The sequence below is a fragment of the Natator depressus genome, chromosome 3, assembly GCF_965152275.1.
Source record: "Natator depressus isolate rNatDep1 chromosome 3, rNatDep2.hap1, whole genome shotgun sequence".
NCBI lineage: Eukaryota > Metazoa > Chordata > Testudines > Cheloniidae > Natator > Natator depressus.
Window position 1 is genome coordinate 96,214,858 of NC_134236.1, and position 19,292 is coordinate 96,234,149.

The following is a 19,292-nucleotide window of genomic DNA, read 5'->3' on the forward strand; positions in this document are numbered from 1 at the left end:
ACAGCTTCCAAGGCTGTGACCAAGCTGTGCTTACCAGCTTAGTTAGGAGTAGTGTAAAGGTATTTGTCATCTTTACACCTCCCTCTCAAAATCCTCAGGCACTCCAGCCACTAGGCCTCTTCAGAGCATACATTAGAGCAGCCTTATAACAGTTGTATTTTCTGCTGTCTGTCCATGTCCCCAAGGGACAATTCAGCAGCTGAATATCGCTGAGGTAGAAGGACACACTGATCATAGTGCTTACACTTCTAGTCTCGTCCTAGGGAGGGAGAGTCACTGAGTGGCCTATTAAGCCCAGTCTAGGGGTGTCAGAGCAGACTGGAGAATGAGGCCCAATATATATATTTTTGAAATTGTAGGTGTTTCCCCAAGGAATGTAGAATTAAATATGACTGTGTGAAATAAAACATTAGTTCTTTTGTTACATTTATCCTTGTTGTCTAGACCACTGCATTTACAGTAGAACGTCAAAGATATGAACACCAGAGTTGCGGACTTACTGGTCAACCAGTCGCCTTCTGGAAACCGGACGTAATCGGGCAGCGGGGGGGGGGGGGGGAGGGGAGAGAGAGAGAGACACACACACACGCAAATACTTTACTACTTCGGGAGCACCAGGTTCAGGGCTTTAGATGTGTTGTGGTGGGGACATGCTGAGGCTCAGGGTTTCAGCCCTGCAGGGGGACACCAGGGCTTGGCCTTTTAGCTACAAATGGAGCCCCAGTGCGCACGCTCCCCCTCCCCCTCATACTGAAACCAGGAGCGGAGCCATGGGGAGCCCCAGCACTCCCTGTCACCCCAGGCCAGAGGCCGGGAACAGAGCCGCGGGGCAGAAGCCAGGAACGGAGACACAGGGCTGAAGCCCCAGGCCCCAGCGCTCCCCCCAGATCTAAAGCCCTGAGCCCTGGTGCTCCCGAGGGTCAGAAGCCATGATCCCCCGCTACCCAGAGCCCTGACACCACTCCCCTCGGCTGCAGCCCCAAGGCCCACCCCCTTCCACCCCCAGTGACTGAAGTCCGTAACGTCTTGTTCAGAGTTATGGACAACCTCCATTCCCGAGGTGTCCATAACTCTGAGGTTCTGCTGTAGCTTTATGATAAGTGGTGTTCTCCTTTTTTGTAGGCTTGATCTAAGATCCATTTGGTAAGTCTGGACTTGCCAGATTGTGTTCCCTCAGAGTGACTGAAGATAATATCTTTCCACTTGTCCTTATGGAACCGAGCTCATTTGAGGCTATCCTACATTTGTGTAATTTGGTAAAAAGCAGTAATTTTTCTGTGACAGAGTCCTCCAGATGGAAATACTTGAAAATGGCAGCCTTTAGACAGCTTGCTCATTTTAGCTATTCAGATCACCTGCTATTGTTTCTACTATTTGCACTTGAAAGAAATGGCAGGTTGCAACTCTGGCCATCTGTCTCAGTGCATATCAGAGTAGCTGCACTGTTTGCAGTTAATGTGATCATTGCTCATCAGATTTTCTTGAATTATTTCTCTCTAGCACCAATAAAATATGTGACGTATAGAGCTCTCCAGTCACTGCTGCTGTGCCCACAAAGATTACCCTCCTGGGCTGCTGTTACCTGGCTGAATGCCTCTTTTCCCTGCTCCTCACTCCATCTGTAAATTACACCAGAGGGAATTCTTCCTTATCGCTATTGAATAAGTAACAGGAAATATATTGCCTTCAGAAGAACCAGGTTACATATGTGAGGCTTACAGAACATCAACAGTGGGACTGAAGTCTAGAAATACTGTATCAGTTGTGCATTTTTACTCTGAATAGTAATTCGGGGGGGATTTTTGTATCTCTTAGAAACCAAGAATACACTTTTACTAGAGATTAAAAAATAGCATACTCACATACTCCAAATAATTAATACAGTTTGAAAACAATTATGGCAAATCATTCACATACCTTCTAAAACCTAAATTCAGGCTAATCTCAGCATTGTTTATTTTTCTTGCTGCAGTTGAGTCTTCTACAAGCTAAGCTAAAGCCTAAAGATCAGTTGTTGTTGGTTGTATTCTAGCATTAATTACTAGAGGCATCAATCAAGATCAGGGCCCCATTGTAGTAAGCACTCTATGAACATAGAGTTAAAGGACAGTCCCTGCCCTGAAGTTTAGAATTTAATTCAGGGGTGTCAGATTCATTTTGTGGTGCGGGCCTAATTACCCATTCAGTCAGTCAGTGGGCTGGGAGTAAAAGGTGTTAACTGATTTTTCCTAGAATCAATAGAGTTCTGGTCACTGGTGCCTAGAATGTTTCCTTTAAATTTTGGAATTGATTGGTTAGGGCGTTTACAAGTTACTGCATTACAGATAGACTGAGAAGCACTTGGCAGCAGTTGGCTAGCTGCTGAAGGTCTTCAGTTTTTAGAAGAGGTAACTATGGCTACATATTCGTTTTGGAGTGGAGATCACAAACTAAGAAATCACAAATATAGCACAATGTGTCATTACCTACTGTAGAATATCAGCACAGCATAGGTTACGTAACTTCTTCTGTTAGTACAGTAACTCATTGCTTAACATTGTAGTTATGTTCCTGAAAAATGCGACTTTAAGTGAAATGATATGAAGTGAATCCAGTTTCCCCATAAGAATTCATGTAAGGGGGGGGCTAGGTTCCAGGGAAATTTTTTTCACCAGACAAAAGACTATATTATATAATATATATATATATATATATACACACACACACAGAGTATACGTTTTAAACAAATAATTTAATACTGTACACAGCAATGATGATTGTGAAGCTTGGTTGAGGTGGTGAAGTCAGAGGGTGGAAGAGGGTGGGATATTTCCCAGGGAATACCTTACTGCTAAATGATGAACTAGAACAGCTGAGCCCTCAAGGGTTAACACGTTGTTAATGTAGCCTCACACTCTACAAGGCAGCACAAATGGAGGGAGGGGAGACAGCATGGCAGACAGAGACACACACCCTGTGTGTGTGTGAGAGAGATGCTCATTGCCCCTTTAAGTACGCTGACTCCACTCTAAGTACATTGCCTTTTTAAGTAGGTCAACAAGTTGAGACAGCCCCTGCTGTCAGCATGCTCCCTCTGTCCTGAGCCCTGTCTTGTCCCCCCTCCCATGGAAATGGGGTAAGCGAGGGGCAGGAGCAGAGGGGCGGGGGACACCCTGACATTAGACCCCTTCTTCCCTCCCACCCTGCACAACAAGCAGGAAGCTCCCGGGAGCAGCTCCAAGGCAGAGGGCGGGAGCAGCACAGGGCAGTGGCAGGAGGGACAGCTGAACTGCCGTCAATTGATAGCCTGCTGGGTGGCTGCCGCACAGGGAACTTAGGGGAGAAGGGGGCTGCCGGTCCACCCTGGTTCCAAGCTCCCACCAGCTAGCTCCAACGGGCTGCTCTTTCTGCAAGCAGTGGACAAAGCAGGCGGCTGCCAAACAACATTATAAGGGAGCATTGTGCAACTTTAAACGAGCATGTTCCCTAATTGATCAGCAACGTAACAATGAAACAGCGTTAACCGGGATGAGTTTAAGTCAGGAGTTACTGTAGTGATAAGTGAAAGTTTTTTAAGGACTTTAAAACAAGTTTGGAGGACACTATCTAGGCTGGTAGACCAGTAATTAAAGCTACGAGCTCTATGTGTTGACTTCTAGGGATGTATGCAAACCTATATCAGTCTTCTGAGACAGTAGGATACTGAAAATAATAAGCATCCTACTCTGCAAGCTCTTTGAACAGCTGAAAATTTCCATATCATTAAAAAGCAGCCTGGGGACAGGAATGCTTCTGACAGGCAGAGCAATAGGACAATATGCATGCTTGTTTAAAAACCAGGCACCATGAGACTGACTCTAACAAAAAACCCAGCAGAGGCTTCAATATTTCAAATTCTGTAGAATTTTATCTGGGAAATGTTTGTAGGGCGAAGAGATGAGCATAGCTGGAAGGGGAAGGATTAATGTTGTAATCTTTAAATGTAACTTTCAACATAGGGGAGATACAGGGGCCTGTCAATTTTGTCGTCCCTTTTTAAAATAGGACATATTTGTATCCCTGCATATCTTTGTTCATGTCCTGGCTATCCTATGAAGTTGTAACTCTGGAGAATGTATTTCACAAGCTTTCAAATAAATATGATAGGGTTTCACCTGACTCTTAAAATTTTGTGATACTTTATGGCAGGAAGTGCTCTTTAAGTGGGTTATTTTATGTCTGTCAAAGATGAATCATGAAATGACAGGGTTAGAAGTGACTGTTTGGAGCAGCTTCTGTGTTTGCAGAGACAGTCTTGTATTACTTTCCCCATAGGGATATTTAATGTTATTTTTAAAGGTGCCTTATTTAGAGCTCAGTGAAATTTTTCAGATAGTTTATTTGCTGAAAAATGTGGTTTGGTATTCTGTTCTTCTTTGAGTGCTTGCTCATGTCGATTCTGTGCTAGGTGTGTGCGTACCAAGTGCACAGTTGCTGGAGATTTTCCCCCCTGTGGGGGCTGGCCTATGCACCCCAGCATGAAATGGATATGAGCAACACATCTTGAAGAAAAACAGTTCCGGAAGGTTAGTAACTGCATTTTTAAACTATTTTCTAAACAAAATGTTTTCTGTTTTTAGATACTTAGCTAGATTTATTTTACAAAACAAAATACAAGTTCCAGATTGGAAAGTCCACCATTCACTGAACCAAAAAACCCAATTATGCATTCAGCTCTAATCTTATCACTATGGCATTACTACCTCCATTGTGCATTACATTGTCATCATGTTGTCCTTTATAAATTTGACATGGAGTAAAATTTTCAAAAGTGCCTAAGTGACACAAGAGCCAAAGATCCATTGACTTCCAGTGAGACTGAGGGCTGGTCTACAATGAAAACTTACATCGTCATAGTTACATCTCTGAGGGATGTGAAAAAGCCACACCCCTTTGAGACGTAGCTATGCCAACCTAACCACCATTGTAGACAGCGCTAGAACGATAGAAGATTTCCGTTGCGCTAGCTACCACCTCTCCGGGAGGTCAGTTAACTACAGTGATGGTAGAACCCCTTCCGTTTCTGTAGTGAGTCTACACTGAAGCACCAGAGCAGTGCAGCTGCAGCTGTGTCACTGTAGTGTTTTAAGTGTAGCCATACCATAACTAAGTGCGAAAGTCTGTTTCAAAAATAGGACTTAAGCTCCCCTCTCATGTAAGTACTTTAGAAATTTTACCTAGGGCCAGGAGGTTAAAGGAATAAAAATTTAGTTACTTATAGAACATCAAATTCCTAGCAGAATTTTTTAAAAATATACTCTTCTGCTTTTATTTACTTTTGTATTTATCTTGGACACTGAAAATCAATCAATTTGGCTTTCATGTTCTGATGCACTGTCACTATCTGCAATATTTGGATTACAGATGTCGCAGAGAAGTACTTAAATGCAAACAAGCTTTCATTTTTTTTCCTAAATAATGATGGAAACATTCCTATTAATATATTAACTCTTTTTCACAATCTTTGTGCTGCCTTCCTTGAAGACTACAGTAGTCCTTTAATTACATGATCACCTACTTCTTGTCAAATGCAATATATTGTGTTTTTACAATGTTGTATGTGTATATGCAGCATCTTGTAGTACTGTAGTTCAAAGACTGGAAAATAATATGTGTTGAAAGTACTACGTATATGACATTTACATAACCTACTACAGAAAGCAAAATTTAAGTTTCTTCATATTGTGGTATCATATAGGCCATCTAACTTAACAGCAAAGTTAACTGTCTCATCCTTTGAATTGCACATAAGGAAGGCTGTACTTGTTAGAGAGAAAATTAATACATGGCAGCCTAAAATATTAAAATTCATAGTTTACAGAGGAGAACCTGCATCAGAATTCTGGCACTGATTCTCTTCCTCCTTGCTTTGTGGTTGTCATTTGCACCTGTGCAAAGTGGATGAAAACACCATCAAATGAGAGTAGTAGGAAGATAGTTTAAGCCCTTCAGGGATTTTGGGGGGGGGCTGGTCTATACACACATTTAGAATGGTTGTGTTAAGTCCCCATGGGTACACAGTTGTATACATTTAAATCTGATTGAATTAGTTGAATTTGCCTCTGTAAACTTATAGGGGCAAGATAAACCTATGTCAGAACACCAAGTTGCAATGGTTTAGTTAAATTGATTTAGAATCATAGCGCTCATTAAACGGGTGCAACTTTGTGCAGACCAGACCTTTGTGTTTGTACACTGCCTAGGCAAAATAGGTCTGGGGCCTCTAGGTGTACTACCTCAGCACAAAAACTATTTGCTCTGTGCAGACGTAAATTACTACAATAGGTACCGGACAGTGAAAATAAGGTCTTCTAAATCTTTAAAAATGTGAATGCACCATTGTGCGAATCAGAATAGTGAAGGAAAAATACTAAAGGTTACACATCTAATTAAAAGCATTTAAATTGTATTAAAGTTTGTAGAAAAAGCTATGATATTACCTGAAAACACATTGTCTATCAAGTAATTAAAGTTTGTACTAAACTGCTTATTCATAAAAGGGCAGAATGAAGAATTGTGCATTCAACACTAACTTTGGCCCCAATCTAACAAAACACTTACAATTTGAGTAATTCCATTGAATTCAGTGGGATAGCTCATGTGCTGAAAGTTAAGCACCTGTTTAAGCATTGGGGCCTTTGACATCTCCTGATCTTGAGTAATTAATTGTGACTCTTTAATGTTTTCTTAATATAGTTTCTTACATATAGAATTATACATTAAATTGGTACTTTTTTATATACTTTTTTAAAGGTTTGTTTGACCTGAGCTGTTAACGAAATTGAGAGCTTAATTAAAATTAGTTATAAAGGTTTATAATGGTGGTGATAGTTTTTCCACACACATTCAATGCCCAGCTTTCAAATTTGTCTGGTATTTTCTTGTTTCACTTGTTTCTGCAGATCCAGTGTCCAACTTGCCAACTTGTCTGGTGTTTTAAGTGCCACTCTCCCTGGCATGAAGGTGTTAACTGTAAAGAATACAAAAAGGGAGACAAGCTGTTGCGTCACTGGGCCAGTGAGATTGAACATGGGCAAAGGAATGCTCAGAAATGTCCAAAATGCAAGGTAAGCTATCCTCTGTTAGGGCACAATATAAGCTTTCAGAATTGCAGTTGAATAATAATGATCCAAACTGAGGCATCTGTTTGCCTAATGTTACTTCAGCAAATATATAATGGAATAATGGAATGGATGCATATTAAGGAGGTGTTACCCTGAGTAACATAGTTAAGCCTACCTAACCCCCACCGTAGACAGCGCTAGGTCAACAGAAGAGTTATTCCATTGTCCTAGCTACCACTTCTCAGGGAGGTGGATTATCTATGCCAATAGATAAGTAGTATCTATACTGAAGTGTAGCTGTGCTCCTGTAGCATTTGAAATGTAGACAAGCCCAATGTGTGGAAAAGTACCTTTGTTAATAAAAGTCCTTCTGCAGTTCAATGACATTTGTTTAGAAATTCGATATTTCTGTGTATGAGGAAGTGTGACTGTTGTTTATACAGTTTTTTTTCACTGTGCCAGAGGATGGATGTGGCAGGTCTTTAAAGCTGAATGTTTTGTGTTCTGATTTGAAAGTGAATTCTTGAGGCTGTACTGTCTTTCATGTAGGTCACTCTTGTTAATTCCTTTTCGTAGTGAGTTTCTCCTCTAACTACATAATATTAAACCAAAGTGTCATTAATATCTGAGAGGGAATTCTGGTTGTTCAGCATTCATCTTTGGAGGAAAGGAGTGTTCTCTAAGCTACACAGTCTGACCAGTTCGTATCAAAATATTATTTGTTTAAGCAAGATCAAGTCTGTGCAACTGGCAAATAGTAACAAAATAACTGCTTAGAAGGATTGCAAGGTTGCTGTGTTTCTGCTTTTTCCCAACACTCGTAGCACAGAGTACACCACGACTCAGTCTTACCAGCTTTCATTTGTAGATCTCAAAGCACACAAAAAGATCTCAGGAAAGGGGAGCTGCACCACAAAATAGCAGTTGTAACTATAAAAAAAAATGTGTATCTGAAGTAGTGGGATATTTTGAAGCAGTTGTATATGAAGTAGTGGGATATGGATATTCCATATGCAAATTAGAAAAAGAGGGGGGGAAAGAAGAATCTGCAGCTGATGTACTCTTCCATTTGATCTGTCCTAACTTGTTCTAGGTCCAGTGCATTCTCACTTGAAGTATTTCATAAAAACAGCTTTCTTGCATACTCTTAAGCAGTAGCATTTATAATATGGTAAGGTCAAAATCAGCCATTAAACTGCGATACTACAAAAAGTAGTGAAGCTTAAGTATTAAAAGGAGCAGGGTATTATTGTTTGTTTTAAGCAAACAGGATTGAAGTATTATTTGTTAAACTGAGAACATATTATGATTTATTTTAAAGTACAGCTATACTTTTCTGTACTTTGATTGGATATTTTTTGAATGGCTGTGTTTTGCTGCTTCGTGTTTTCCACCAGTTCCCTTTCCCAGCAAAAAATCCAAGTGCTGGCCAAAAAAAAGAGAGTGCGGCCTTTTTTGTGAATCATTTACTAGATCATGGCTTTTTTTGGTTTATATGGAAGGACAATGAACATGTTAATGCTGACTGAATATTCTGTTCGGACCAAAGAAGCAATGTAAAATGATTTGCATACTGTTATGTGATGGAACACAAACTTTATTTTCATATTCCAAGACGCTGAAGACCAATTTGAATGCCAGTTTAAGGATAAACTGAGGCTTCAGGAACTGGTGATACAGGAAAGGAACTGCACTTTCAGAAATGGATCCTTCCTGAACAAACCCACAAGAACTTCTGTTACCTGGGAGAATGTTAGAAGAGCATGTGAAAGAGGATGCAGTATTACTTGTATTGCATACAAGTAGCTTCAGTACAGATATGACAATATGCTGCAATATCTAGGACAAAACTAATGGGATTAAGTTAAACCTTGTTAAATTGTGGTTAGTTGTTTTTAGGAACTCATATAGAAAAAGCTGTGTGGTAACTTATAACTGTGGCAATTAGATTGTGTGCCATCTCTGAAGAGAAGGCAAAAGAAGCCTGCTTAGTCAGCTTGTCTGTTGCTGGAGATATCACAGTATCGTCAGGGGCCTGTGCAGCCTGGAAATATCCCAATCAGAAAGATGTGAATATTCACCCACAAGAGGCAACTGCTGGGGAACTAGACACCTAGAGTGGGTGCCCTGGGCGGATCAGAGAAATACAGATGTAGTTGTCCTGAACTGTGACAGCTTCTAAGAGATGATCCTTTAAAGGAATACTACCTACTATAGCTTTGCAAATAGTTATACATATAGAAGTTCTTTTTTTCTATACCTTAGGAAGTGTCTTAAAAAATTTTCTCTCTCTCTATATATACACACACACACACACAAACATTCACACTCCATATCTGATCTGTTGAGAAAGAGAGGGCAGCAGGTCTGTTGTGACTAAGAAAAGCTAAACAGTCATTTCTTATTGTAGCAAGTGATGTAGGAATGGCATTTGAATGGATTTATGATTAATAATATTTGAATGTCAGTATTTCAGTATGACAGTATATTTTAACCCCAGAGTACATTTTTTGCCTAAAGCTTTAAGCTCAAGTATAGTTGTTTGTCATTTGTTCAGAAACTAAAAACTGTAGCAAAGCAGGGAGGTAAGTCTGACTTCTTTTGATGTAACATAGGCTATGTCTAAACTGCACACTACTGGTGGCAGCACGTAAGGATCATGTAGCTACATGCATTCGTGAAAAGCAGGCTGCATCCACACTTTGGGGGGTAGATATGCGTGTCAGTGAAAAGCTGCGGCAGGGGAGAGGCAGTGGGGAAAGGCTTCAGCAGCTCCCTGCTGCTGGAGCTTTGGCTCTGGCCTGAGAGGAAGCAGCAGGGAAAGTGTCCAGCAGCGGGAAGCTGCTGAAGCCCTTCCCTGCTGCCTCTCCTCTATTAGAGCCTTTCCTGGCTGCTGGAGCCTTTTCTTGCATCAGGGAAAGATTCCAGCAGCAGGGAGGCAGCGGGACACTGCTACTAAAAATAGCTTTGTAGACTGGGAAGGCACTGCTTGGGCATTTAGAGAGCCGTGTTGGGTACATACCACATGGTTCAGGCCTGTCTTTACTTCCCTAAGCAGTGCCTCCCATCTATAGTGGCATTTACACCCGTGCTAGGGAGGCACTTATTGTATGTACTGTACACGCCACAGTAAAGAGTGCAGTGTATATATACCTGAAGAGGCAAGCTGGTTATTCTCATCAGGAAGGCATAATGTAAAATTATTGGTTGCCTCCAAAGAGTACCATCTTACAAGTTTTGCCTTATTTATGAGCAGGTAGATATTGGGGGAATGTTGATGTGACCTAAGAACCTCTTAATGCAAACTGCCAAAGGAGGTGTAGAGGGAATACAAGAATGTCATGAGTCTGGTGTGTACATTCTAGATCACCAAAGAATGTCATGTAAGGTCTCAAATGAAAACCGGTGTCACACTGTTCATTAATTCCATTCTGGAGTGTATGTAAAATATTGTATAAGGAGTTGTGTGTGTGCTGAAAATACGTTCTTAAAGTCTGTATCCAGGTACTGGTCACCAGCAAAGGTGAAAAACAGGATTTCTGTCGGATGAGAGATTTATCCATCTATTTGTTTATATGTAAATTGAGTGTTGTCTCATTTGCAATGGTCTTCCTATCATCAGTCTGAACTGAATGCAAATGAAGGTTGTCAGAATTTCAGAAAGAAACTAACAACAAGAAAAGAAGATTTGCGGGGAGAGAACTTTATCTAGAGGTGACCTCTAAAAGTTTGTTTGACTATATTTGTGGGGCAGAGAAGACAGATGGGCACCTTTCACTGAGGAAGTAAAAGGACAGCAATTTTTCTTCAGGAAAAAGGGGTCTCAGCCAGGCTTGGTTGAAAACACTGGGGAGAACTTTAGGTAATATAACTTTAGACAAGTGAGTAGTTTATTAGTTAAGGTTTAAGTTTTAGAAAGTGTATGGTTATATGTAACCATTTGTTTCCAATATTCTTACTCACTATTACTCGAATCTCTGTTCTTTGATAGCAAATTTATTCTCGTTTTCACTCTCACTATATGAGAGTGCTGTGGTGTTAAGCAAAGTACTGGTCCTGGGTTGAATTTTACAAGCTGATGTGTACTATTCCTTTACCAGCGAGTCTGGTAATTCTGAGTGTGTTCAGTGGATAAGGGGCTGGATGCTGTAGCAATGTTCGAAGTATAAGGGGCTTGCTGTGTGGCTGTCGCTATCTGTATAGAGAGAATGAGGCTTAGAAGCTTGGAAGGCAGTGCTTGTGTTGCCAGAGGCTGTTGGTTTCAGGGAACTGATCCACAGCAGGCACAGACAAGACTTATTCATGCTAAGGGCAGGTGGTGGTGAGGAGCCTCACAACCCTCAGTACCCCTGTGGAGCTGATTTGTTAGCTGTGGTGCAACTTTTCATAAAGTGAACATATAGTCAATAAAGTGTTACCTTAGTTATGCATTTTTCTGATTTTCTTAAGTTTGTGGGTGTTTTTAGTGTTACAAGAATTTTCCTTTGGGGGATATCTGGGGAGATCTCTAAGAGCATTTCTTGTTTTCCAACATTTTGAGGTAGGTGTTTTGGAATTTCAAGTTCTGGAAGGGTACACAGAGCAGAAGGCATCATTCTGTGGCCACAACTTTAATCCCACCTTAAATTTTTTGAAAGTGAATACACTACCTTCCTGTATCTGACTGAAACATTTATTTAGGTGTAGCTGCTGCCTACAGGATATACTTACACCAGCAAGCAAAAACATGTACTGTCAAAACACAATATGTTGTATTTTGCCTTTAACATTTGTAAATGATAACTACAGTGGCAGGATTGGGATTTCTTTGGGTTCTGTATTACATGATTTAAGACTAAATAATTTGTTAGCTTTTTTTAACTGATCCTGTCCTGTTTTGGGATACCTAGTGCAGTCTGACTTTCTGAATAGTTCTGCATCTTGGTGAAAAGTCCTGGGTTTATTTCAGTCACAGATGTCTAGAGCGGTATAAAATCTCCTGTATACATATCCGATGAAAAGGAATATAATTAGTATACCTGTTTCCTCAACCAAAAGTTTTCAAAAATTCTTAAAATAGTGTGGTTAAAAAACTCACCCACAAAATTCCCCTTCTTCCTCAAGGGTAATTTCTATACAATAAAACAGGAAGTACCGTATGTAGAAAATGTGAACTTGCCGGGGATTTCAGGAGAAAACACATTTTAGGGTGACAGAAGAAAACTTTAAAAGCTGGTGAGTTACAGTTGTGGAACTTTGAACAGTCGAAGGAAGTTAAGTGAACAAGAAAACTGCTGCAAATCAGGACATACTTACACTCTTTTTGGATCATATATTCAAATTAACATGAGTATCATCAAATAATCCAGCAAATTGATTGTTGAGTATTTCCAGCTGAATCTTTTAAGGAACTCTCTGGGCTCCTTTTTAGGGCAGTGAATTACTGCAGATATATGAAAGGATTTAACTATATAGAGGGTTTCCTTTTGAAAGAAGTGTAACGAAGAGGATAGCTAGTCATTTATGATACAGTAAAGTTGTTTGAAAATGTTTGTCTCGGGATTTTTTTAAGGGCTCTTTCTTTCAAGAGGATTTTTATTGAATGGAAAGATAGTTATGGTGGTACAAAAGGTGGGGAAGAAGCTTAACTTTTCAGCAAACTGATAGGTCATTAAGTAACTTGCTGTAAAATATTGTTCACTCGAGAGTCTCATTTAGCCGGCAGAGCAGGTGATCAGGGTGGTTGGGAGTGCCAAAAACATTTTTGCTTGGCCACTCCTCCCCACAACTAGAGTCAGCCCTGTTAGGTAGCTCATACATACTGTAAAGAAATGTGCAGTTTGTTTGTTTATTACATAGTTATAAAATAGCCATGTAGTTTTTTAGAGCAGGGGATTAGGGATCTATTCTAGACTCTGCCACTGATTCAATGTGACATCCTGGCCAAGTCATTTAGCTCTATGATGCAATTTGCCCATCTGTAAAATGGGTATAATTCTCACCTTTTGTAAAGCACTGTTGGATTCTTGGATAAAAGTGCATAATCCTGTAATATGAAGAATGTTTTATGACTTCAGTGGGAGTTAAGGGTGCTCATTGCCATGCAGGATCAAGCCAATAATAGATTCTTCAGCGATTCAAACTGTCTTCTGTTTGGTTGCTCTCCTTTTTCCATTTCTGTGTTATCCTCCTCTATAACAAAGAAATTAAGTTTATCAAGCAATTGAAATGTACTTCGCTAATTATAGCAAAATGAATTTCTAGGCCTGCACATTCCTTGTGGTGTCTATTGCATGTCATACTCCTGCTGTTTTGCCCAATAGGGTAGAAACATGCAAATGACATTTGATCCATTAACGGTCACTTTTTCCAAACCCTTAGCTGCATAATCCATTTCCATTGGAGGGTTATGGAGACGGGGAGGGAGAAATACCCATCTGAACCAGAGCTGAAGTTTATCAAATGAAATGTCATTTGTAAATTTTTAAGCATCCTGACTGAATTATACAGACTTCATCTGCCACTGTTAGTCTCTGCATTAGATATGAAGCTCCAGGAACAATGTTAAAGATGTGTGGCCAATTTTTTTAAACTAATCTGAATAACAATAAAGTGGTAAATTTTGAAGAAAATGTTTTACAATTGAAAATACAGTCACTGGAGAAAAGTGAAGGTAGTTGTTTCAAATTTACAGCTTTTCAGAGGCACTTGTGTACATATTCTTGGGGATGTACACTCAGGTCTGTGTAAGTGGCACCTAAAAGTTGAGTTCTCTGGGCTCCTTGAGTGGTTGAACAATGTTCTGTAACTTGGGGAACTAAAGTTAGTCAATGCTTAATTTCTTTTATTGTTCCCCCTAGCCTCTGCAGGTTTATGCCATGTTGGCCTCCAATGAGGAATCTCAGTTCATTTCTCTGTTTTCTTTGGAAATTAGGGACAAGTATATATATTGCATGTGGAGATATTTAGCTTTTATCTGGAAATAAGAAAATACATTTCACAGTTATAGTATGAAAGTTTCCTTCTTGTGCTGTAGCATCCCTGCACACAAAAATGAAAGATCAGTGACGGTGTGGGTCCACTGCTCAATGGAAAACATGAGCTGGAAACAGAAGATGATAGGAAGGCAGAGCTGCTCAATGCCTACTTTGCTTCAGTGTTCTCACAAAAAATAACATGAGACCGGAAGTTACCATAGACAATAAAGGGGAAGGGATGCAGATTGGGTTAAAGAACATGTTAGAGATCTTCTGAACAATTTGAATGAATTCAAATCAGCAGAGCCTGATGCTATTCATCCCAAGGTACTGAAGGAATTAGCTGAAAAAATCTTGGTGCCACTGGCAATAATATTTGCAAGTTTATGGATGAGAGGAGAGGTTCTGGAAGACTGGAGCAGGGCTAACGTAATGCCTATCTTTAAAAAGGAAAAAGGAGGAGCCAGGGAACTATAGACCAGTCAGCCTGACTTCAGTACTTGGGAAACTACTAGAGCAATGTATAAAACATTCAGTTTGCAAATACCTGGAAGTTGAAGGCGTAATCACTAGCAGCCAACATGGATTTACCAAGAACAAATCATGCCAAACCAGCTTGATTTTCTTCTTCGATGTGGTAACTGGTTTGGTGGATAGGGGAAATGCAATAGACATAATATACCTGGACTTCAGCAAGGCTTTTGGCACAGCCCCCCATGACATTCTGATAAGTGAGCTGGAGAAATGTAGGCTCACTGGACTACCATTAAGTGGATACGTAATTGGTTTAACAACCACAAACAAAGAGTATAATTATTAATTGAACAATGTCAGATTAGACGGATGTCTCAAGTGGGGTTCCACAGGGATCTGTTCTGGGTCCGGTGTTATTTAACATCTTTATTAATGACCTGGATGTAGGAATGGAGAGGATACTGATCAACTTTGCAGATGACACAAAGCTGGGGAGGGAGGGATGCCAACACATTGGAGGATAGAGCTAAAATTCAGAGGGAACTTGATACATTGGAGAACTGGGCTATAGACAACAAAATGAAATTCAACAAAGACAAATGTAAGGTGCTATACTTAGGGAAGAAAACCTAAATACACAAATACAGAATGGGGGATAACTGGCTTGGCAGTAGCACTGTTGTAAAGGATCAGGGAGTTGTGGTAGATCATAACCTCAACATGAGTCAGCAGTGTGATGCTGTTGCAAAAAAAGCAAATGCAATTTTAGGTTGCATTAACAGAGGCATAGCATGCAAGTCATGGGAGGTGATAGTACCGCTCTACTTGGCACTGGTTAGGCCTCAGCTAGAGTACTGTGTCCAGTTTTGGTCACTACTGTATAGAAAGGATGTAGAAAAACTGGAAAGGATCAAGAGGTGAGCGACAAAGATGATCAAAGGGATGGGGAATGCAGGCCATATGAGCAAAGGCTGAAGGAACTGGGTATGTTTAGTTTGGAAAAGAGGACATTAAAGGGGGATCATGTTAGCGGTCTTCAAATACTTGAAAGGCTGCAATAAAACAGATGGAGAAAAGTTGTTCTCTCCTATCACAGAGGGCAGGACAAGAGCCAGTGGGTTCAAACTACAGCACAGCCGATTTAGAATAAAACTCAGGAAAAGTTTCCCAACTGTAAGAATGGTAGGACAATGGAACAGACTGCCTAGGGAGGTTGTGGAAGCTCCTTCACTCAAAGTTTTTAAAAGGAGGCAGTGGGATAACTATCTGTTTGGATGGTTTAGATGCACCAAATTCTGCATCTTGGCAGGGGGTTAGACTAGATTACTCTTGCAGTCCCTTCTAACCCTCTGATTCTATGATCCCCTCAGTGAGGATATTCTAGTTGTTAATCTGCAGAGGCCATAGTAAGTTCAGCATTGATCATCTGAATGACACCGAAGAACTGCTCTGTTTATGTGAATTTAGACATCCAAAGCAGCGTCATGATACGTGATAACAGGGTGCTGTGGGTAATCAAAGTTGAAATATATATGCTTTGGAAAGAGTCACATCAGTGGTGTGTAACAAAAATTTCCGATTTGAAGATGCACGCACCTTCAGAACTTGTTAGCTAATACTGGCAGCTGCTTCAAGGCTACCACTGGGAGTACAGCTAGGGTGGTGGGGCTGAGCTTTGGGGGTGCCCAGGACCTGTTTCCTTCCTGAGTGTAGGGCTGTGCTGCTCCATGCATGTTTATGGGAAAGGAGGATGGAGAAGGACAAGGGTTACACAATAAGATAATGCAGTGACTCAGTTTAAGTATGTGAATGGTGCGTGTTTTAGTGGTTTAGTTAAGGGTGGGTTTAATATTGAAGAAAGATATTAAAGATACGCGAATGAATCTTCAGGGATAATTCCCTTAGTCTTGTATGCTAAGATTTTTTCGGTATACTCTCTAGTAGTTTTCAGATTGAGGCCTAATCTGACTGCAGACACTAGGAACTGGGATCCAGAATTTGAAATGTTTTGTCTTTTGTTTTGTGGGGTATTTTTTTACAATTTTAATTTTTTTAGTCAATTGAACAACATACAAATTGGGGTATATCTGGTGGTAGTGTGATGGAAACGCCCATCATTCTGTTGTGTGAGACATGTTTGACCCTAGGCTCTGCAAAGTGGTGCACTTTAAAAGTGATACTTTGGTCTCTTTTAAAGTATAAGTGGTTGAAAGTGGTGGTGTAGGGAGAATGTGATGCTAATGATGATTTTCAGCACCCTCTGCTCCCTGATGTAATAGTATCAGTGACGAGGATCTCTGAACTGATACCATGTCTCTTTCTGAGGAAAAGTGCCCCAATGGCTACCTGCTTGTCGAGATAAAGAAAAAGTTGAAGGGGTGGAGGAAAAAGAGACGTAAAATGGCCACAAATGATATGGGAGAACACATATCAGAGAGATATGAGTAGGGATACATCAGGGGATGTAGAAGAGATACTTTATTCTTCAATTTTAAAAAAAAGTGTGTTGGGGGTTGTTTTTAGTATTCATGTTATAGTAGTGTCTAAGACAGGGGTTCTCAAACTTCATTGTATTGCGACCCCCTTCTGACAACAAAAATTACTACACAACCCCAAGAGGGGGGACTGAAGCCTGAGCCTACCCGAGCCCCGCTGCTCCGGGTGGGGGGGCAAAGCCTGAGCCCCACCACCCTGGGCAGAGGGGCCCAAAGCCCCAGGCTTCATCCTCGGGCAGGGGGCCTGTATCCTGAGCCCCGCTGCCCAGGGCTGAAGCCAAAGCCTGAGCCCTGGGTGGCCTCAGCTAGTCTAATGCCAGACCTGGCATGGGGTTGTGACCCACTTTGGGGTCCTGACCCACAGTTTGAGAACTGCTACTCTAAGGTATGCTAGATTCTGTTCAGACGTAGGAAGACAGTCCCTCCCTTAAACAGCTGATAATTGAAAGAGAGCAATGTGTGTGGAGAAGATACAAAATACCACTTAAAATTTGAGTGAAGATAGGAACGCATCTTGTTGTTCCCTTGGGTTTTTGTTGCTTGTTTTTGCTGTACTTCGGGCGGAGGGTGGGGAAAGCAAGAACTGGGCAGTGGTGCAGAGTTGGGTTTCTAGTAGTGATTTGAGTGATGTAAGGGTGGAGGCTGGACTGTTTTCAGAAGGTGGCTCCAAGTATAAGGCGCAACAGTCAGAGGCATAAACATGTGTGGAAGGAGATAAGGTATTAAGGACAGAACATGTAAAGCACTATTCAGCTGCTTCTAAGTGTCTCACAGTCAGTTGACTCTTTAAAATGAAGAATTTACAAGTGCTTTTACCAAATCTGAGCTTTACATTTTGCGGGGCCCTGTGCATGAAGCTCAGTGTGCAGGATCCTCAGGCAGACATCCATAACTTGTACATTAGGATGGCAAGGTGGAGAAGAGGGGAGTTCAGCAGTTGCTGTAGGGACCAACATGCTTGGGGCCAGGAGGGCTTGATGCTCTCACTTCCAATTTCATGGTGGAAGAGTGTCATGACAGGTCAGCAGGCAGGAAAAGGTGCCTTCCTAAGTTATGTTTTTCAGTACTTTTTTTAATTGAACCATAGTTGTAGTACTGAATAATGTATCTAAATAATCACCAGAGTTCTTATCATTTTGAAACTGTAATAACATTTGGATTATTTGAAGAACTCCCGTGGGCTCTTGTCTGAGGTGCAAAAAAAAGATTGTTCTCTAAAAAAAGAATGGGAGGGGAGATAAATGGGGAGGTAATCCTTAAATGGAATTCCAGAAATGAATTTAAGTGAAATATTCAGGTTTGTTGCTTCATAAACAAATGTGTGAATGTCATTGTACACTTATTTAAGCCAATCATATTACTGATAGAATGGCTGGGACAGTAACAGGGTGACTGTTACTCTGGGAATCACTTATGTTCACTCTTTATCTGATCTTTGTTCCAGATAATTATTACGTAGTACTTGCTTTAATGTTTTTTTTAATTTGTTTAAATTAACATTTTCTTTTTCTTCCTCTTGTGCTCATAAAGATCCACATCCAGAGAACAGAAGGGTGTGACCACATGACCTGTTCACAATGTAACACTAATTTCTGTTACCGCTGTGGGGAGAGATACCGCCAGCTCCGTTTCTTTGGAGATCACACGTCAAACCTCAGTATATTTGGATGCAAATATCGCTACCTCCCTGAGAGACCGCATTTAAGGAGATTAGTGCGAGGCTCTGTCTGTGGTGAGTGGATGATGTGCCTTGCAGAGAACTGCATTATGAAGTGATGAGTGAAAAAAGTATTAACTAATTAACAGTTTGTCCAAAATGCATCATAGACTTCTTATAAAGAAGTTGGGTTGTTTCAAGATGCTTCATTAAAAATATAAACAAATTTAGCATTTGGAATTTTTAATCAGAGGGTTATGGGTGAATAAGCTCTTTTTTACTTTTACCTTTTCTAATGGACTCTCTTGTATTGGAACTTTTTTGTAATCAGAGTGTTACTGTAGCAAGCAAACTGAAAAAACTTTGCATCCCAACATAAAACTATTTTAATGGGGAACTGAAGCATATAACTTCTGGAAAGATAAACTTATAGTTGTCTTGTGCTTACACTTTCTAAGTATTCTTTTGTTGTGACTTAGGGTATTTAAATGAATCCTCTGTTCCGTGTTGTATCCTAAGAAACAAGGGTGCTGTGGTGAACGTCCTTTATGAAATACTCATATTTCCAAAAGGAATTCAACACTGGGATTCTACATTTCTCTTTTGCATTCTGTCCCATATTATTGTT

The 19,292-nt window shown here is 40.6% G+C and overlaps 1 protein-coding gene across 3 annotated transcripts in view; it reads left to right on the plus strand.

Moving 5' to 3' along the window:
* RNF217 (ring finger protein 217) overlaps positions 1-19,292 on the plus strand; it is a 156,128-nt gene that overhangs the window by 46,552 nt on the left and 90,284 nt on the right. For all 3 annotated transcript variants that reach the window (XM_074948366.1, XM_074948367.1, XM_074948368.1), the window contains exons 3-4: positions 6,921-7,085; positions 18,538-18,739. In XM_074948366.1, the coding sequence (XP_074804467.1) occupies positions 6,921-7,085; positions 18,538-18,739 (367 nt within the window). The remainder of the gene's footprint in view (positions 1-6,920; positions 7,086-18,537; positions 18,740-19,292) is intronic.